This window comes from Lathyrus oleraceus, chromosome 7 (assembly GCF_024323335.1).
Source record: "Lathyrus oleraceus cultivar Zhongwan6 chromosome 7, CAAS_Psat_ZW6_1.0, whole genome shotgun sequence".
NCBI classification, from domain to species: Eukaryota; Viridiplantae; Streptophyta; class Magnoliopsida; order Fabales; family Fabaceae; genus Lathyrus; species Lathyrus oleraceus.
This window is the reverse complement of record NC_066585.1, coordinates 486,499,205-486,520,532: the sequence shown is the minus strand read 5'-3', so window position 1 is coordinate 486,520,532 and position 21,328 is coordinate 486,499,205. Positions and strand designations below refer to the sequence as shown.

General features: G+C 32.9%; 1 protein-coding gene and 1 pseudogene across 49 annotated transcripts in view; both read right to left on the bottom strand.

The window, feature by feature from the left end:
• The window catches only part of LOC127106030 (uncharacterized), a 98,468-nt gene that overhangs the window by 35,250 nt on the left and 41,890 nt on the right, over nt 1–21,328 (bottom strand). For 31 of the 49 annotated variants that reach the window (XR_007795219.1, XR_007795227.1, XR_007795226.1 and 28 more), the window contains exon 11: nt 7,106–7,161. Coding sequence is in view for 11 of the 49 variants with exons in the window: in XM_051043316.1 (XP_050899273.1) it covers nt 7,106–7,161 (56 nt within the window). In the remaining 38 variants the exon portion in view is untranslated. Of the gene's footprint in view, nt 1–447; nt 705–789; nt 979–1,092; nt 1,272–6,166; nt 6,424–6,508; nt 6,698–6,746; nt 6,991–7,105; nt 7,162–21,328 lie in introns of those variants that run through there. The other 18 variants (XR_007795225.1, XR_007795217.1, XR_007795216.1 and 15 more) reach the window with 13 other exon arrangements.
• Nucleotides 1,093–5,092, bottom strand: LOC127106035 (uncharacterized; annotated as a pseudogene).

Genomic DNA, 21,328 nt, shown 5'->3' with positions numbered 1-21,328 from the left:
TTAAATGAACTGTAGCTATGCTGTAACTTCATTGAAGAAAAACCACTAAAGCAAATTTGTACAAATTAGAAAATATGATTTTGGAAGTCATACAAAATGGAATCATATTCAGTAACTGTGAAGTTCCTCAATAAATTCATACGGTCCAGCATGAAATTATCAATAACTCATTTAAGTACCGAGAGTTTGTGCAGTTACTACCTCTACAGCTCCGCCAATATAGAAATATAATAATATATCTCCATAAATTATGTACATTAGAATGTAGATTAAAGCTCCTAAATGCTAAGACAAAACTAGACCATATCATTATATAGAGAGATATAAACTTGGTTTGGTGGTTTGAGGATGGAGTGAGAGAGTTGAGGTTGATGGTTCTAGTCCTACCCACACCATAATAAAACTAACATATTAACATTTGTTAATAGAAAAAACAACATCTTCAAATGCATAGAATCTGTTTCCTACGATAAACGTTACCATCATGACTTGAATTAAAAACAAATTGCATTGGAAATTACTGGCATTCGACCTAAATAATTTTAAAAAATGACAACACTTTCCATCTACCAGAATCACAAACGTATGTGATTTAATCTAATGAAGTGCATGAAACTTAATACGAGAAAGAGCTGGGATGCAGACTGGATTATGCTTCCAAATCAAAGGTGACCTGCATCACTTTCTATATCTCATGGAACCCCCTGCAAAATGGTACATCATGGGATGCCTTAAATTGCTAGCAATAGTAGGATCAACACAATCTAATACAATGAAAATGTCACATACGCTTGCTCCCTGGGCGGGGCCTGTAACAAAATTCATAATGTCAGTATTATCCTTTGCATCTGAAAGATATGTGTGAGACAAACAATTTAACAGTTATATCACAGTAAGTGCAATGACCTCTTCCAAGTTTTCCTCCTACAAAATCCACAAAACATTATCAATGTAAGCATTGAAAAGTAAATAAGCTCACTACAAGAAAGCCAACAAAAAGTCATTAAGACGAGTGAGAAAATGTTCAAATCAAAAAAAGGCTTCACATTTTTATAGAAATTGTACATATTAATTCAAAAAATGATATGAACGAATGAACCTGAATAATATGCCTTCTCTGATAAAAATTGTACATATTAATTCAAAAAATGATATGTACATCACATTGAGTGGAAAAAAGAAATATCAGAGAAGGCATTCGTGCTGGTTGGCAAGAGATGACCCGGGTTCTATGCATGAACTCCAATATCTTCAGGACATATGGACATTTACTGTGTTTTTGGTTTGGCAATTTTTTCCCACGTAGAAAATATCAACCTCAGTAAGGAGTAAAAGATAGCATGAATGCACGAAACCACAAAGTTCCAACAAGAGGATGGCCAATACCATGGATAGAGCAACCTGAAGAACAGACTTATGAGATGCCGAGGGTATTGCCCAACCTGCATCATAGCAGAAAATCAACATTAATATTTATTTATCGGACTAGTACTTGGTGCGTGCATGAAGCTCGTGCTTATGAGTTAAGATATTACACTTATTTATCAATATGCTATATTGATATCTTAACTATGAACTATACGGCATATACACAAACAATCCACCCTTTCAGAAATAAGTTGAAAAAGCTAAAAGGGAAAAACACATCATCTGTGTGCAGATTCTATGAAATCATTTTAAAAAGCCATTAATGTTTCCCTTCATCTATTGGAAATTTAAACAGTTTAATAGTCATATAATCCCACCTATAAAACTTAAAAAGGTTTTAATAAAAGTCAAGTATTTAACAATGATGGGACCTAAAAATATTTAAAGTGAAAAAAGGCATTTTGGGCCGGCGAGGACAAAGCTCTTGCAATTTGTTATAATTTGGTTTGAATACTAATTATTAAGTAATAATAATACTAACGGAAAAAGAAACTCTAGTGCTTTAATTATTAATAATAAGACTAACCGGAAAAAGAAAATCTAGTGCTTCCCATGCAGCATGACGAACAGCTCTGGTCGGGTACATTGGACCACCAGGAGAAGTAAAACTATACAAACATGTTTTCAATCTCGTACTTGTCGTCATTCTCAATTCCATACCTGTGCCATTAACATAAACAAAAGAATGACTTAGCTGAGTCAGGTTGAGAGAAGAATATTCCATGTCCAACTATTGAACCTGAATGGTTGGTTTAGTACCCTGAAGGACCTTGATTTATGAAAGATAATGCAGCAGTACAGGTTCCACCTTAAGCTTTTGAAGCTGTTAAAAAAATCAACAGCAACAATTAAGTGTAGGTAACATAATTTCTTTATATGAAACAGAGGATATGGTTTTCAATTGTGAAAAAAGGTGATTCAGATGTACCTGATCCGTGAGTTCATTCACAAATATATCTGCCGGACTGCCAACTAAGAAGGCAGTTTGAAAAACAGGACATTGTTTCAAGAAGCTATCGATTTTGCCAGCTGCAAAGAGGGCAATATTAGATTTAGAGACTATTGCATTATTATTTATAGGCTAATAACTTCTCTGAATGGCTACCTGAATTGTAAAATAGAATGAACCTTGAGAGCAAAAGATACATATCTCGCTGAGCCTGATAGTTCAATGAAAAGTAAAAAATTTCAGAATGCCATTGCCAGCAACAAAAGTAGACTAGCTAAAGGTCCTATAAAAAATTGTAGGCAGCATTTATAAAATGCCAAAAACTAAAACTGATATGGTATACCTGGAGAGGAATTTTATTCAATCTACTGTGGTGTAATGCATCATCATCCAAGAGGTACTGAATTTGAGGGAAACACAAGGAATATGCAAAAGAATTGGGAAAAGAAACAATGATTATAATATTATTCAGATGATACATAATAGTTAAAATAAATATAGGATCCAACTAGAACCCTTACACGGAATATAGACCGGAAACGCTTTGTATTTGTCTGAATGTCAATCCTGTACATGGCACCAAAAATGACTATTGCAATTCTCAAATTGATTTTCCAAATATGGTACAATATCAACTCTATCATAGTAGAGGTTTTAGCCCATGAAGACACTCTTACTAACATTTTCCAAATTTTCAATTACTTTCTGTTTTGTTTTTAATGGATTAGGATAAGGTCAAACGGATTGCTATTGATTTGGCATAGAAAGACTATTGATAAAATCATGTAATGCAAGCAAATATTGTTTTAAAAGAAAGATGATAAAGAGAGTTCACACATATTCTTCTTATTTCCATTTAGGAGTGGAGTGGAGCATGAAATGAAGTTCATATCTTTTCAGAGCATGGTTTTTCAAAGTGAATATAATTTTAACTTATAAATGCCAGCCAATCCAAATCTGCCTGGTCTTTTTGCAAGTTATATCCAATTAATTAACATTTTACTTTATAACAGCCTGTATTCATACCAGAAAACATTTGTGGCACCTTGAACCAGGGCAGATGAATACCGTAGGAGCACTTCTGGATTATCAAGATGAACTTCAAACATCTGCATTAAGGTATTAAAAAGTTATATACAACTAAACAGCTAGAAATATGTTTTACAATATTACCCCAATTAGGACTAAATAAAAGAGCTCAAACAGTGATTCTTGAATGTCAATTAGAAAATAGGAACTAAGATTTCTTTAGGAAATATGGAGATTGACTCCTTACAACAGAAGGGAAATAACAGAAATGAAATATACCCAAGCAAAAAAAAACATCTAATCTCAAACCAGTGCTATGTAAAAAGTAAAAACACAATTCTCATAACCAATTTTAAGTGTGTGTTTGTATTGACGGTGGACAAAATTTATTTTGACAGAAATGAGTTTAGTATAATTGATTTTAATAGAAGTTTAACATAATTTGATTTATGTTTGGATACGTTTATGTAAAAGTGAGTTGAACAACAAATTTCAGTGTAAAAATCGTGTTTAAACTCAGAAGCTACAAATTCTAGCTTCAAGTAGAATCAATTCTGGAGGTAAAATCAATTCTACTTTAGAACCAAACACCTCAAAATCACTCCATAATCAATTCTACACCTCTAGAATTGATTCTAGCTGTTCCAAAAGCCAAACCAAACATACTAGTAATATGCATTAGTCCATGATTAACTAATATATATATATATATATATATATATATATATAATATATATATATATATATATATATATATATATATATCAGCACTCATTTCATTTATACATAATAGTATCATATATACCACTCACATTATCAAAATGAAATAATTATACTATATATGTCACTTATCTTACATACTACATATTTACAATAGTATGCACTGGTTCCCAAGGATTAAATCTGAAACCTATTTCAAGCATTTGACAAAATAGGTGCTATACTACTAGTAGACAGAAATTTTGTACCAATATCAGGAAAAGAATGAATTTTAGAAACCGTTGATGAAGGTTCTAAATACTCATAAGCATTTCAAAATTTGAATGAACAAGAAGAAATGGTAGTCAAGTGAAATCGGGAATTGCCACCCACTCTATAACCAACTAAGAGAAAAAGGTTATACATATTGTTAGTCAAGTGAAATGGGGAATTGCCACCCACTCTATAACCAGCTAAGAGAAAAAGGAATATATAGCCATAATCAGGTATGCCTCAGAATATCATTAGTCAATTTGAGGATGTTCATATTTGTCAGAATGTAACCATGCCATTAAGACGACTCACTTTTTTTTAGAATTGTAAATGTTCAAATTCAAAACCAGTAATGGATGACCATACTAATACTATCAAGCTAAGTAAAACTTCCCTCAAGAGAGCAAAAGACAATATGGCAGAGACAAGCTTACATACCCATTTGTGAAACAAGAGGCTAAAAATATGTGAAGCAAATGACTGGCTCCAAAGTTGGACAATCAAGTCAAGGACGGGCTTCCCACTTTCAGGCACATGTACAAAGTAATCAGCAAGCACATCATAGAAACACAGCGGACCATCAATGACATCATTTTCCGGAGAAATGACATCTTCTTCCTTGTTGAAAATTACATCTGCCATTGTGAATAAAGAAAATCGACATTTGGTAATTTGTTTTGCAAATAAAAAAGAGAAAAGACATGTATTCCCCATCCCCCCTATGCAGAAAAAAAGGTTATCACCCCTTATTTAGATTTAAATACACATTAATTAGTTGTGAATTCCATTGTTATGTATTCCATTCAATTGTTGGCATGATTATCAAATTGAGATTCAAATCCTAAATCAAAAGAACTATTTTCCGATTCGTGAATGAAATCTTATCATGAAACATGAAACATAAGATACATTACCAATAAAAACATGACATTTATAAGTAAAATCAAGTTTCAGAAGGCCCCCCATGTCAATGAATCTCATTCACTCAGCTCGGTTGAAGACCGGACTGTTAAGCATGGCCAGCAGCTCAAATCAAAGGTAAACTTCCTACCATGTTTTTAAGATGTTGCATTTCCTTTCTGTTTCATCATACTCATGAGCATAGCATGACACACCAAAGGTGTGGTACCTGCAAAAACTCCGACGATCAAGTTAGTTATGAATTCAAATAATTTTGGTAAATAAAAGAACATACTAATCACAAGCAGATCATAACAACTTCACAATTGCACAATCAAATAATAATAATCGAGAAAGATTGTCCATAAAACCATAACAAGGATATATTAAGTCAACCGTGCAATTTTTCTTATAGACGACACAAGAAGAAGATGGCTAATTTTAAATGAACTGTAGCTATGTTGTAACTTCATTGAAGAAAAACCACTAAAGCAAATTTGTACAAATTAGAAAATATGATTTTGGAAGTCATACAAAATGGAATCATATTCAGTAACTGTGAAGTTCCTCAATAAATTCATACGGTCCAGTATGAAATTATCAATAACTCATTTAAGTACCGAGAGTTTGTGCAGTTACTACCTCTACAGCTCCGCCAATATAGAAATATAATAATATATCTCCATAAATTATGTACATTAGAATGTAGATTAAAGCTCCTAAATGCTAAGACAAAACTAGACCATATCATTATATAGAGAGATATAAACTTGGTTTGGTGGTTTGAGGATGGAGTGAGAGAGTTGAGGTTGATGGTTCTAGTCCTACCCACACCATAATAAAACTAACATATTAACATTTGTTAATAGAAAAAACAACATCTTCAAATGCATAGAATCTGTTTCCTACGATAAACGTTACCATCATGACTTGAATTAAAAACAAATTGCATTGGAAATTACTGGCATTCGACCTAAATAATTTTAAAAAATGACAACACTTTCCATCTACCAGAATCACAAACGTATGTGATTTAATCTAATGAAGTGCATGAAACTTAATACGAGAAAGAGCTGGGATGCAGACTGGATTATGCTTCCAAATCAAAGGTGACCTGCATCACTTTCTATATCTCATGGAACCCCCTGCAAAATGGTACATCATGGGATGCCTTAAATTGCTAGCAATAGTAGGATCAACACAATCTAATACAATGAAAATGTCACATACGCTTGCTCCCTGGGCGGGGCCTGTAACAAAATTCATAATGTCAGTATTATCCTTTGCATCTGAAAGATATGTGTGAGACAAACAATTTAACAGTTATATCACAGTAAGTGCAATGACCTCTTCCAAGTTTTCCTCCTACAAAATCCACAAAACATTATCAATGTAAGCATTGAAAAGTAAATAAGCTCACTACAAGAAAGCCAACAAAAAGTCATTAAGACGAGTGAGAAAATGTTCAAATCAAAAAAAGGCTTCACATTTTTATAGAAATTGTACATATTAATTCAAAAAATGATATGAACGAATGAACCTGAATAATATGCCTTCTCTGATAAAAATTGTACATATTAATCCAAAAAATGATATGTACATCACATTGAGTGGAAAAAAGAAATATCAGAGAAGGCATTCGTGCTGGTTGGCAAGAGATGACCCGGGTTCTATGCATGAACTCCAATATCTTCAGGACATATGGACATTTACTGTGTTTTTGGTTTGGCAATTTTTTCCCACGTAGAAAATATCAACCTCAGTAAGGAGTAAAAGATAGCATGAATGCACGAAACCACAAAGTTCCAACAAGAGGATGGCCAATACCATGGATAGAGCAACCTGAAGAACAGACTTATGAGATGCCGAGGGTATTGCCCAACCTGCATCATAGCAGAAAATCAACATTAATATTTATTCGAGAAAGATTGTCCATAAAACCATAACAAGGATATATTAAGTCAACCGTGCAATTTTTCTTATAGACGACACAAGAAGAAGATGGCTAATTTTAAATGAACTGTAGCTATGTTGTAACTTCATTGAAGAAAAACCACTAAAGCAAATTTGTACAAATTAGAAAATATGATTTTGGAAGTCATACAAAATGGAATCATATTCAGTAACTGTGAAGTTCCTCAATAAATTCATACGGTCCAGTATGAAATTATCAATAACTCATTTAAGTACCGAGAGTTTGTGCAGTTACTACCTCTACAGCTCCGCCAATATAGAAATATAATAATATATCTCCATAAATTATGTACATTAGAATGTAGATTAAAGCTCCTAAATGCTAAGACAAAACTAGACCATATCATTATATAGAGAGATATAAACTTGGTTTGGTGGTTTGAGGATGGAGTGAGAGAGTTGAGGTTGATGGTTCTAGTCCTACCCACACCATAATAAAACTAACATATTAACATTTGTTAATAGAAAAAACAACATCTTCAAATGCATAGAATCTGTTTCCTACGATAAACGTTACCATCATGACTTGAATTAAAAACAAATTGCATTGGAAATTACTGGCATTCGACCTAAATAATTTTAAAAAATGACAACACTTTCCATCTACCAGAATCACAAACGTATGTGATTTAATCTAATGAAGTGCATGAAACTTAATACGAGAAAGAGCTGGGATGCAGACTGGATTATGCTTCCAAATCAAAGGTGACCTGCATCACTTTCTATATCTCATGGAACCCCCTGCAAAATGGTACATCATGGGATGCCTTAAATTGCTAGCAATAGTAGGATCAACACAATCTAATACAATGAAAATGTCACATACGCTTGCTCCCTGGGCGGGGCCTGTAACAAAATTCATAATGTCAGTATTATCCTTTGCATCTGAAAGATATGTGTGAGACAAACAATTTAACAGTTATATCACAGTAAGTGCAATGACCTCTTCCAAGTTTTCCTCCTACAAAATCCACAAAACATTATCAATGTAAGCATTGAAAAGTAAATAAGCTCACTACAAGAAAGCCAACAAAAAGTCATTAAGACGAGTGAGAAAATGTTCAAATCAAAAAAAGGCTTCACATTTTTATAGAAATTGTACATATTAATTCAAAAAATGATATGAACGAATGAACCTGAATAATATGCCTTCTCTGATAAAAATTGTACATATTAATTCAAAAAATGATATGTACATCACATTGAGTGGAAAAAAGAAATATCAGAGAAGGCATTCGTGCTGGTTGGCAAGAGATGACCCGGGTTCTATGCATGAACTCCAATATCTTCAGGACATATGGACATTTACTGTGTTTTGGTTTGGCAATTTTTTCCCACGTAGAAAATATCAACCTCAGTAAGGAGTAAAAGATAGCATGAATGCACGAAACCACAAAGTTCCAACAAGAGGATGGCCAATACCATGGATAGAGCAACCTGAAGAACAGACTTATGAGATGCCGAGGGTATTGCCCAACCTGCATCATAGCAGAAAATCAACATTAATATTTATTTATCGGACTAGTACTTGGTGCGTGCATGAAGCTCGTGCTTATGAGTTAAGATATTACACTTATTTATCAATATGCTATATTGATATCTTAACTATGAACTATACGGCATATACACAAACAATCCACCCTTTCAGAAATAAGTTGAAAAAGCTAAAAGGAAAAACACATCATCTGTGTGCAGATTCTATGAAATCATTTTAAAAAGCCATTAATGTTTCCCTTCATCTATTGGAAATTTAAACAGTTTAATAGTCATATAATCCCACCTATAAAACTTAAAAAGGTTTTAATAAAAGTCAAGTATTTAACAATGATGGGACCTAAAAATATTTAAAGTGAAAAAAGGCATTTTGGGCCGGCGAGGACAAAGCTCTTGCAATTTGTTATAATTTGGTTTGAATACTAATTATTAAGTAATAATAATACTAACGGAAAAAGAAACTCTAGTGCTTTAATTATTAATAATAAGACTAACCGGAAAAAGAAAATCTAGTGCTTCCCATGCAGCATGACGAACAGCTCTGGTCGGGTACATTGGACCACCAGGAGAAGTAAAACTATACAAACATGTTTTCAATCTCGTACTTGTCGTCATTCTCAATTCCATACCTGTGCCATTAACATAAACAAAAGAATGACTTAGCTGAGTCAGGTTGAGAGAAGAATATTCCATGTCCAACTATTGAACCTGAATGGTTGGTTTAGTACCCTGAAGGACCTTGATTTATGAAAGATAATGCAGCAGTACAGGTTCCACCTTAAGCTTTTGAAGCTGTTAAAAAAATCAACAGCAACAATTAAGTGTAGGTAACATAATTTCTTTATATGAAACAGAGGATATGGTTTTCAATTGTGAAAAAAGGTGATTCAGATGTACCTGATCCGTGAGTTCATTCACAAATATATCTGCCGGACTGCCAACTAAGAAGGCAGTTTGAAAAACAGGACATTGTTTCAAGAAGCTATCGATTTTGCCAGCTGCAAAGAGGGCAATATTAGATTTAGAGACTATTGCATTATTATTTATAGGCTAATAACTTCTCTGAATGGCTACCTGAATTGTAAAATAGAATGAACCTTGAGAGCAAAAGATACATATCTCGCTGAGCCTGATAGTTCAATGAAAAGTAAAAAATTTCAGAATGCCATTGCCAGCAACAAAAGTAGACTAGCTAAAGGTCCTATAAAAAATTGTAGGCAGCATTTATAAAATGCCAAAAACTAAAACTGATATGGTATACCTGGAGAGGAATTTTATTCAATCTACTGTGGTGTAATGCATCATCATCCAAGAGGTACTGAATTTGAGGGAAACACAAGGAATATGCAAAAGAATTGGGAAAAGAAACAATGATTATAATATTATTCAGATGATACATAATAGTTAAAATAAATATAGGATCCAACTAGAACCCTTACACGGAATATAGACCGGAAACGCTTTGTATTTGTCTGAATGTCAATCCTGTACATGGCACCAAAAATGACTATTGCAATTCTCAAATTGATTTTCCAAATATGGTACAATATCAACTCTATCATAGTAGAGGTTTTAGCCCATGAAGACACTCTTACTAACATTTTCCAAATTTTCAATTACTTTCTGTTTTGTTTTTAATGGATTAGGATAAGGTCAAACGGATTGCTATTGATTGGCATAGAAAGACTATTGATAAAATCATGTAATGCAAGCAAATATTGTTTTTAAAAGAAAGATGATAAAGAGAGTTCACACATATTCTTCTTATTTCCATTTAGGAGTGGAGTGGAGCATGAAATGAAGTTCATATCTTTTCAGAGCATGGTTTTTCAAAGTGAATATAATTTTAACTTATAAATGCCAGCCAATCCAAATCTGCCTGGTCTTTTTGCAAGTTATATCCAATTAATTAACATTTTACTTTATAACAGCCTGTATTCATACCAGAAAACATTTGTGGCACCTTGAACCAGGGCAGATGAATACCGTAGGAGCACTTCTGGATTATCAAGATGAACTTCAAACATCTGCATTAAGGTATTAAAAAGTTATATACAACTAAACAGCTAGAAATATGTTTTACAATATTACCCCAATTAGGACTAAATAAAAGAGCTCAAACAGTGATTCTTGAATGTCAATTAGAAAATAGGAACTAAGATTTCTTTAGGAAATATGGAGATTGACTCCTTACAACAGAAGGGAAATAACAGAAATGAAATATACCCAAGCAAAAAAAAAACATCTAATCTCAAACCAGTGCTATGTAAAAAGTAAAAACACAATTCTCATAACCAATTTTAAGTGTGTGTTTGTATTGACGGTGGACAAAATTTATTTTGACAGAAATGAGTTTAGTATAATTGATTTTAATAGAAGTTTAACATAATTTGATTTATGTTTGGATACGTTTATGTAAAAGTGAGTTGAACAACAAATTTCAGTGTAAAAATCGTGTTTAAACTCAGAAGCTACAAATTCTAGCTTCAAGTAGAATCAATTCTGGAGGTAAAATCAATTCTACTTTAGAACCAAACACCTCAAAATCACTCCATAATCAATTCTACACCTCTAGAATTGATTCTAGCTGTTCCAAAAGCCAAACCAAACATACTAGTAATATGCATTAGTCCATGATTAACTAATATATATTATATATTATATATATATATATATATATATATATATTATATATATATATATATATCAGCACTCATTTCATTTATACATAATAGTATCATATATACCACTCACATTATCAAAATGAAATAATTATACTATATATGTCACTTATCTTACATACTACATATTTACAATAGTATGCACTGGTTCCCAAGGATTAAATCTGAAACCTATTTCAAGCATTTGACAAAATAGTGTGCTATACTACTAGTAGACAGAAATTTTGTACCAATATCAGGAAAAGAATGAATTTTAGAAACCGTTGATGAAGGTTCTAAATACTCATAAGCATTTCAAAATTTGAATGAACAAGAAGAAATGGTAGTCAAGTGAAATCGGGAATTGCCACCCACTCTATAACCAACTAAGAGAAAAAGGTTATACATATTGTTAGTCAAGTGAAATGGGGAATTGCCACCCACTCTATAACCAGCTAAGAGAAAAAGGAATATATAGCCATAATCAGGTATGCCTCAGAATATCATTAGTCAATTTGAGGATGTTCATATTTGTCAGAATGTAACCATGCCATTAAGACGACTCACTTTTTTTAGAATTGTAAATGTTCAAATTCAAAACCAGTAATGGATGACCATACTAATACTATCAAGCTAAGTAAAACTTCCCTCAAGAGAGCAAAAGACAATATGGCAGAGCAGAGACAAGCTTACATACCCATTTGTGAAACAAGAGGCTAAAAATATGTGAAGCAAATGACTGGCTCCAAAGTTGGACAATCAAGTCAAGGACGGGCTTCCCACTTTCAGGCACATGTACAAAGTAATCAGCAAGCACATCATAGAAACACAGCGGACCATCAATGACATCATTTTCCGGAGAAATGACATCTTCTTCCTTGTTGAAAATTACATCTGCCATTGTGAATAAAGAAAATCGACATTTGGTAATTTGTTTTGCAAATAAAAAAGAGAAAAGACATGTATTCCCCATCCCCCCTATGCAGAAAAAAAGGTTATCACCCCTTATTTAGATTTAAATACACATTAATTAGTTGTGAATTCCATTGTTATGTATTCCATTCAATTGTTGGCATGATTATCAAATTGAGATTCAAATCCTAAATCAAAAGAACTATTTTCCGATTCGTGAATGAAATCTTATCATGAAACATGAAACATAAGATACATTACCAATAAAAACATGACATTTATAAGTAAAATCAAGTTTCAGAAGGCCCCCCATGTCAATGAATCTCATTCACTCAGCTCGGTTGAAGACCGGACTGTTAAGCATGGCCAGCAGCTCAAATCAAAGGTAAACTTCCTACCATGTTTTTAAGATGTTGCATTTCCTTTCTGTTTCATCATACTCATGAGCATAGCATGACACACCAAAGGTGTGGTACCTGCAAAAACTCCGACGATCAAGTTAGTTATGAATTCAAATAATTTTGGTAAATAAAAGAACATACTAATCACAAGCAGATCATAACAACTTCACAATTGCACAATCAAATAATAATAATCGAGAAAGATTGTCCATAAAACCATAACAAGGATATATTAAGTCAACCGTGCAATTTTTCTTATAGACGACACAAGAAGAAGATGGCTAATTTTAAATGAACTGTAGCTATGTTGTAACTTCATTGAAGAAAAACCACTAAAGCAAATTTGTACAAATTAGAAAATATGATTTTGGAAGTCATACAAAATGGAATCATATTCAGTAACTGTGAAGTTCCTCAATAAATTCATACGGTCCAGTATGAAATTATCAATAACTCATTTAAGTACCGAGAGTTTGTGCAGTTACTACCTCTACAGCTCCGCCAATATAGAAATATAATAATATATCTCCATAAATTATGTACATTAGAATGTAGATTAAAGCTCCTAAATGCTAAGACAAAACTAGACCATATCATTATATAGAGAGATATAAACTTGGTTTGGTGGTTTGAGGATGGAGTGAGAGAGTTGAGGTTGATGGTTCTAGTCCTACCCACACCATAATAAAACTAACATATTAACATTTGTTAATAGAAAAAACAACATCTTCAAATGCATAGAATCTGTTTCCTACGATAAACGTTACCATCATGACTTGAATTAAAAACAAATTGCATTGGAAATTACTGGCATTCGACCTAAATAATTTAAAAAATGACAACACTTTCCATCTACCAGAATCACAAACGTATGTGATTTAATCTAATGAAGTGCATGAAACTTAATACGAGAAAGAGCTGGGATGCAGACTGGATTATGCTTCCAAATCAAAGGTGACCTGCATCACTTTCTATATCTCATGGAACCCCCTGCAAAATGGTACATCATGGGATGTCTTAAATTGCTAGCAATAGTAGGATCAACACAATCTAATACAATGAAAATGTCACATACGCTTGCTCCTGGGCGGGGCCTGTAACAAAATTCATAATGTCAGTATTATCCTTTGCATCTGAAAGATATATGTGAGACAAACAATTTAACAGTTATATCACAGTAAGTGCAATGACCTCTTCCAAGTTTTCCTCCTACAAAATCCACAAAACATTATCAATGTAAGCATTGAAAAGTAAATAAGCTCACTACAAGAAAGCCAACAAAAAGTCATTAAGACGAGTGAGAAAATGTTCAAATCAAAAAAAGGCTTCACATTTTTATAAAAATGTACATATTAACTCAAAATAAATTGCAGAACTCAACCACTCACTGTATTCGGAAAGTAGCATTTCGCCACAATATTTGTGCAGTATTTATAACAAAACAATCACCTTGTGTATATATATAGTAAAAACAAAATGAAAAGAGGCAAACAGAAGAACATTACCTCATAAGGACCTCAAGACTGATTTTAATCTATTCATGACACGTGCATAGCAAGGTTGTGGTACCTGCCTGCAAAGACTCTGACATGATTTGCAACAACTTAATGAAAAATAATCGCAGCAACTACATGATTAAATCGGAAGTGAAACATCGTATAAGACACCCACATAATCAGCAGTATATCGGCACATTATCAATGTCGAAATCACGGATTGAATATGATTTAGCAATGCAAACAGAAATTAAACCAGAACAGCAACAGGGGTATTATTTACAAGATTTTACGAGTCCATTCTGATGCAGGAACAACAGCATATATACTATACCATATTTACAATGTATTACCAGAACAGCAACATATATTGTGCCTTATTAAACCAGAACAGCAACATACATATTATACTGATACATATATTATGCCATGAAAAAAAAAAACCATTTGTTTACCAAACTTAAGCTAGGATAAATAACGTTCAAGAACGAACGTACAACAGTGGTAAACACCAACATTAATTTACAAGTCTACAAAGCTGTAATTGAAACAGTCACGCAAACGAATACGCAATCCAAATTTACAAGTCAATAGATGCATAATCGCAGCAACTACATGATTAAATCGGAAGTGAAACATCGTAAAAGACACACACATAATCAGCAGTATATCGGCACATTATCAATGTCGAAATCACAGATTGAATATGATTTAGCAATGCAAACAGAAATTAAACCAGAACAGCAACAGGGGTATTATTTACAAGATTTTACGAGTCCATTCTGATGCAGGAACAACAGCATATATACTATACCATATATACAATGTATTACCAGAACAGCAACATATATTGTGCCTTATTAAACCAGAACAGCAACATACATATTATACTGATACATATATTATGCCATGAAAAAAAACAAAACCATTTGTTTACCAAACTTAAGCTAGGATAAATATCGTTCAAGAACGAACGTACAACAGTGGTAAACACCAACATTAATTTACAAGTCTACAAAGCTGTAATTGAAACAGTCACGCAAACGAATACGCAATCCAAATTTACAAGTCAATAGATGCATAATTTAACCAAACCGAATTCAAAACAATTATCATCGCATAATACAATAGCAAAACGGAATCGGGAAAATATTTACTTATTTAGGAAACAAAATACAAAACTAAATACAAAGTAAAACAATGAATATTTTGGAATCGAACTATTACCCAATCAACATTATACACACTTAAATAGACTCGAATAGAAAAATACAGAAGAAAAAAATTGTTTTACAACAAAATTCAACTTGTATTTAGCCGGCCATGATGCTATCAAAAATAATGGAATCTTCCATTTTTAAATAAAGATATGTACTTTAGTCATTTTAATTAACAAGTCAACAATAGAACAAAAAAAATACATTCACTGAAAAACATAGAAGAAAAGATAAAAGATAGTCCTAAACGAAACGGTTTCATTGAATGTAACGTAAAGAATAAGGATGTAATATTCCCAAATATTTTCTTCTTAATTAGTACTCCATATGGCATTCATTGATATACTGTATTATCAATGTAAGCATTGAAAAGTAAATAAGCTTACTACAAGAAAGCCAACAAAAAGTCATTAAGACGAGTGAAGAAATGTTCAAATAAAAAACTAGGGTTGAGGCATGTGAGGATGTGAGGAATCTCATCATCTAAGAACTCTATCTTTTATTTCTTAATCAGCATTAAAATAGATGAAGAATAACTCACAATTTCCATTGTTTGCGTCATCTTCGATCAACCGAATCACTAGGGTTGAGGCATGACTCCACACTTTGCGATTTTCCTCTTTCTTTCAGCATCCATGGCTTCTTGAGTGTTGTTGATGAGACGAAACGGTTCTAATCGCATCTCACCAAGCTCAATAATTTCATCCATTAATAGCTATTTTATGTTATGAGAAATAGTCATCAAACTATTTTGTGTTTTTTCTGTTAGAAATTATAAAAACAAAATCACACGTGGGTTCTAGCTTTAACAATTTACATTATCTTTTAAATTCTTTTAAATCCAGTTTTTTATAATACTAATGAAAGGCAAGTTTATAAAGAAATCTATTTATCTTTTCTAAATAAATTCTTTAAAAAGCTATATACAATTTTAAAATTATCATACATCTATTTTTATTTTAATTGTCGAATTTCCTACAACTTAATTATTTTTAATATCATCTTTTTTATAAATTAAAATTGAATTATTGAAGTATACATCCTTTTTGTCAAAAAAAATTTAATAACTTTATTTTCAAGTCCATTATTTTACATGATTAAAAAGGGTTAATTAGATGTGCATCCCTTTTATCTTCGAGTATTCGGACATAAGTTGTACAACATGTTTATTCAAATGTGTGTCCTCCTTTAAGAGAATGTAACTCAATTGATTTAAAATTTTCTTTTTATAAATAAAAATTTGATTAAAAACTATTAATTGGGGACGTGCATTCGTTTTTCTCAAGTGTTCGAACACAAGTCGTACTCCTTGCCCATTGTAACACTTGTCTTCTTCCTAAAAAATCAATCACTACCGATTAAATGACTTTCTTTCCACCTTAGTGCGATCAAACATTTTTTCTCTACAATCAACCAACACACAATATTTTTCTACACAAGAACTAAATAGTTTGGAATTCTCCATCGCATCGGGAGATAGTAAGAGCAAGAATCAAATCTTGTTAGGCACATTAATAAATAAAAAACAGTTTCCCCCTTTGTTTGTAAATATGATTTATTTTGTGTTAAACGATTAGGAGAAAATAGATTTAATAATGTTAAGAATATTTTTTTCGCAAAATTAACTAAAGGTAACTATTTTATTAAACAAATGTCATAGGGTGTTAATACATTCTCTACGCATAATTGATTCTCGAACCTAAATTTGATTGTGACGACCATCTTTTTGTTCTTTAAGGGTTTTACCAGTGTTTTTCCTTTTCAAATAAACTTTGATGGTGACTTCATTTTTTTTCGAGCACGTCTCGAATATTTTAGGCCGCAATAACTGACGATTTCACTTGAGACCTTTAGAGAGTCAAACCTAGCATAATTAATTTTGCAAAAGTATGATTCTCATTTATCCTTATTTCTCCTCCTATATTTGTGTTCTTATGTTTGCTTTAGTATTTTATTCTTGTTTGGTTTCTTTAACTCACTAGTTATTTATATTTTTATTTATTTATTATATGATTTGAATGTATTTATCTTGGGGGTTTTATTTGACTTCACATTACACATGCTTTGGAGTGTGACTTTATACCTGAGTCTAAATAAATTAAAATTTAGATTGAGGTTGTGTAGTGTTGGCCTTTGGGATGCACATCTCGCTTGGTCGGCATGAAAACCTGACATGGAGTAGATCCTCTTGAGGGTATTGTTGTTTAATGGTTATCCCGTTATTATGGAAATATTCCCAATAGGGTCAGTGAGTATAAGAACCTTGTTTAGAATTGTATATTTGTTATTATGTTTAAAGGTTGCATAATATTGACCTTCGAGACGTACATCTCTCTTGGTTAGCACGAAGATCTCACCTAGAGTATATTTTTTATAAGTATTATCATATAATGGCTAGCCCGTTATTGGTGACAATATTCCTAAATAGGATATGTGGTTGTAGGAGTCTTGTTTAAACTCTAGAGACATCATGTGTGACTTTCACTAATTAGAAAGCAATTATAACCCTTCCACCATAAGATTGGACTAAAGGAAACCTTAGGTTTGTTAACCAAGCATGACAACATTAGGTAGGAACAAATTCTATGGGGAATATGCTATCCACACAAGTAAAAGAGCTAAAGAAGAAGACAAATCCATATCAAGTCATGGTGAAAGTAGGAACAAATTCACAAAGTAAGACATATCAGGTCATGATAAGAGAAAAGTAATTAGCCATCCATATAATGTCATAGGTAAAGAAATGATAATATAAAGGCAAAGCAGTCCATATCAAGTCATGGAAGAATAGATAAGAGATAACAAAGTAATCCATATCAAGTCATGGAAGAACATATAGAAGGTAGACAGAATAATCCATATCATGTCATGGGAAAAAGATGGAAACTAAACAAAACATATCAAGTCATGACAGGATAGATGAAATATAAATAAAGTGATCCATAGCAAGTCATGGAAGAAGAATGAAAGCAAATAACAAGTTATCAAATCAAAATGAGCAACAACACCACACCCAAATTAAGCATCAAAGCATATGATCAACATGTAAATTTGTAAAGTGAAATGAACACAAGTGTGGACAGTTTAGACATATCCAATGATATGGTAGATGAATGAGATCAAAAACATGGAATTAATAAGGAAAACCAAAATATCACAAAGGCATCATATCAAAGCATTCTCAAGGGTTGACATAGGTAATAATCAAATTCAAACCCTAGCCATGCTTCTAAGGCTAATGGACTCCTATCAAGTAGAGATGCAATAGAATCCAGAAAAATGGTATCAAACCAAACAAATCAGAAGTATATGGCAAATTGAACTTCACATACAAGTCAATTAAAGAGTCATGGATGAATCACATAAGCTATGCTTCAAGATAGGCGAAAAGATAGGTAACCAATCACATAAATCCAAAGAAGCCTAAGCAACAAGTAATCAAGCAATCAAGGTATACACATAACATAAAGGAGTGTTATGACTTGTACAATACGTTAACTCAAGATGAGGTTCAAGAGTAACAAAGTAAGTCACCAAATCACACACACATCAAAGTTAAATATTTTGATAAACAAAAGAAGATATCATCCTAGATAAGGAATCCTTTATCAAAAATCCATAGGATGATAAAGATTAAAGAAAGGGATGCTTATGGGTCATGAGATAATAATAAAATCCTCTTCCAAGCATCAAATAAAACTTCTAAACTTCAAGAGGTATCAACAAAACTACAAACTCAAAGTTCAAGCATAACTAACAAGTCAAAAGATGGACATCATCCAAGCATGGAGTCCTTTTCCCAACCAAAGTAAAAGAAAGGTAAAATGGATTGGAAACATAAAGAAATAAAATAAGAATAATATTAAAATAAAAGGATTGATCCCAAACTCCTAAGAGCTTCACCATCCATCAAACTCGAAACTAGGTCAAGAAAGAGAAGAATGTAGCTCTTAATGTGTCATCATGATAAAGTGGCAATGGAATACCATTCAAAGAATCATAAGAGAAAGGTATAAGGATACCAAGACCAAGAAAATCAGAAACATAAACAAGAGGAATAAAATTCATTTGGACCCATAGTACCCAAGTTGGAATGCACAAGACCAAATCCAAACTATGGTCTCACAAGCAAGCAAATTGCACACTAAACAAACAAGCATAGAAGCATCAATTGGAGATAACTAAAATGGTCCACATGAGTGAATTTAGGACTCTTAAATGATGAGGAGGAGGTTAAGAAAGAATGGTAAAGGGATCCCAAATGGTTGCACAAGTGCACACCAAGATAAATAACTAGGTGCAAATGTGGCACAAGGAATAAGCATACTTTGAATAATACAAGAAAAATATTTAGAAGCACGGAAAAAATATGAAAAATTAAATATAGAAATATGAAGTCAAAATATCAAAGGATACTAAAAATGTGCTTAAGAAAAAGTGCAAAAGATGTTCAAACAATTCAATCATTTAAGCAATGCACAAATACTTGATCATACCAAGCAATCTTCAAAAATAGGTTCAAATATGATGCAAAATTGATAACCAAAACATAAAATGAGTGCTCAAAGGACCTATATACATGTCTCTACATGTGTACAAAAATTTGGAACAAAATAAAAAAGGAAAAATCAAGAATTAAACCCTAACATTTAAAAATAGGTCAATTAAACACATTTAATTTAAAAAATCAAAATAGATATTAAACTAAATCAAAAATGAAATTAAAAAATATGAAAAATTGAATAATATGCAAAATGTCATTCATGAATTTTTTAAAGGATTTTTTGGATAAAAGGAAGTATTTAAATATAAGTTAAAAAAGAAGAGAAATAATTATAAATAAAAAGAAACAGGGGGTGCATGCTAGCAAATTTAAGAAGAAGCAACCAGTTGTAACGAAAATGGACCAAAATAAAGGGGAGTGGGGAAAACAAGTTGCACACGACCCAGTCCACAAAGTAAATCAGAAAAATAAAAGTGAAATAAAATGTATTGTGTCGCATCCGCGAAAAACAACCGGCGGGCTAAAACAAAACAACACAGAGCCGCCACCGTGCATTATTTATCCCAAAAGAGGGAAAGGAAACGCTCAGAATAAACCTGGGAAAGACATGGTCTCGCGACCAAAGAGAAAGGGATCGGGAGTCGGTTATGCGAAGGGAAGGCATTAACACCCCTACGCATCCGTCGTACTCGACGGGATCCACGCTCTAAAAGAAAGAAAAGGTTGCTAAAACAAACATCACACACACACACACTGAAGACAACACAGGTGGAGGAAGGGGGAAGAGGGCTCACTAGGACATCGCATCCTATGCCTACGTATCTCGTCTGGAACGAGAATCAGAGCTACCGTAGTTCGGCTCACGCACGCCGAAACAAAACACACGCACAGACGCTGAGACATCAAAACAAATACACAAACAGGCAAACATGGAATCCGAATGACAATCGCTGGACTTACATCTGCTTCCGAACCAAACAAACCCACACTGGAAACCAGATGCCACTTGATGGACTTATACCGGACTACAAGCACACAACAAGAGGATACGGAATGCCAATCACTGGGCTTACATCCATCTCCTACACACGCAAGAACAAATAAGCAACAAGTTACTAAGGAGTCGGGAACTCGAGCCTAGCAACTGTCAAGCAAACACACACAAAAAGAAAACAAAGGGTGCCCGGAGAGATCTCGCACGACCTCCTGCCTACGTACCTCATCTGGTATGAGGATCAGGGCAACGTAGTTCCCCTGAACAGGGGAGAAACTTTCTCCTAACCAGAGACTGGGAATGACCAACTAGAAGGGAGACTGACTCGAGCCTAATAGTTATCATGTATTCCACAATGGTCCTAGGTTGAGTTTTCTATCTACTTGCACAACAGCAAG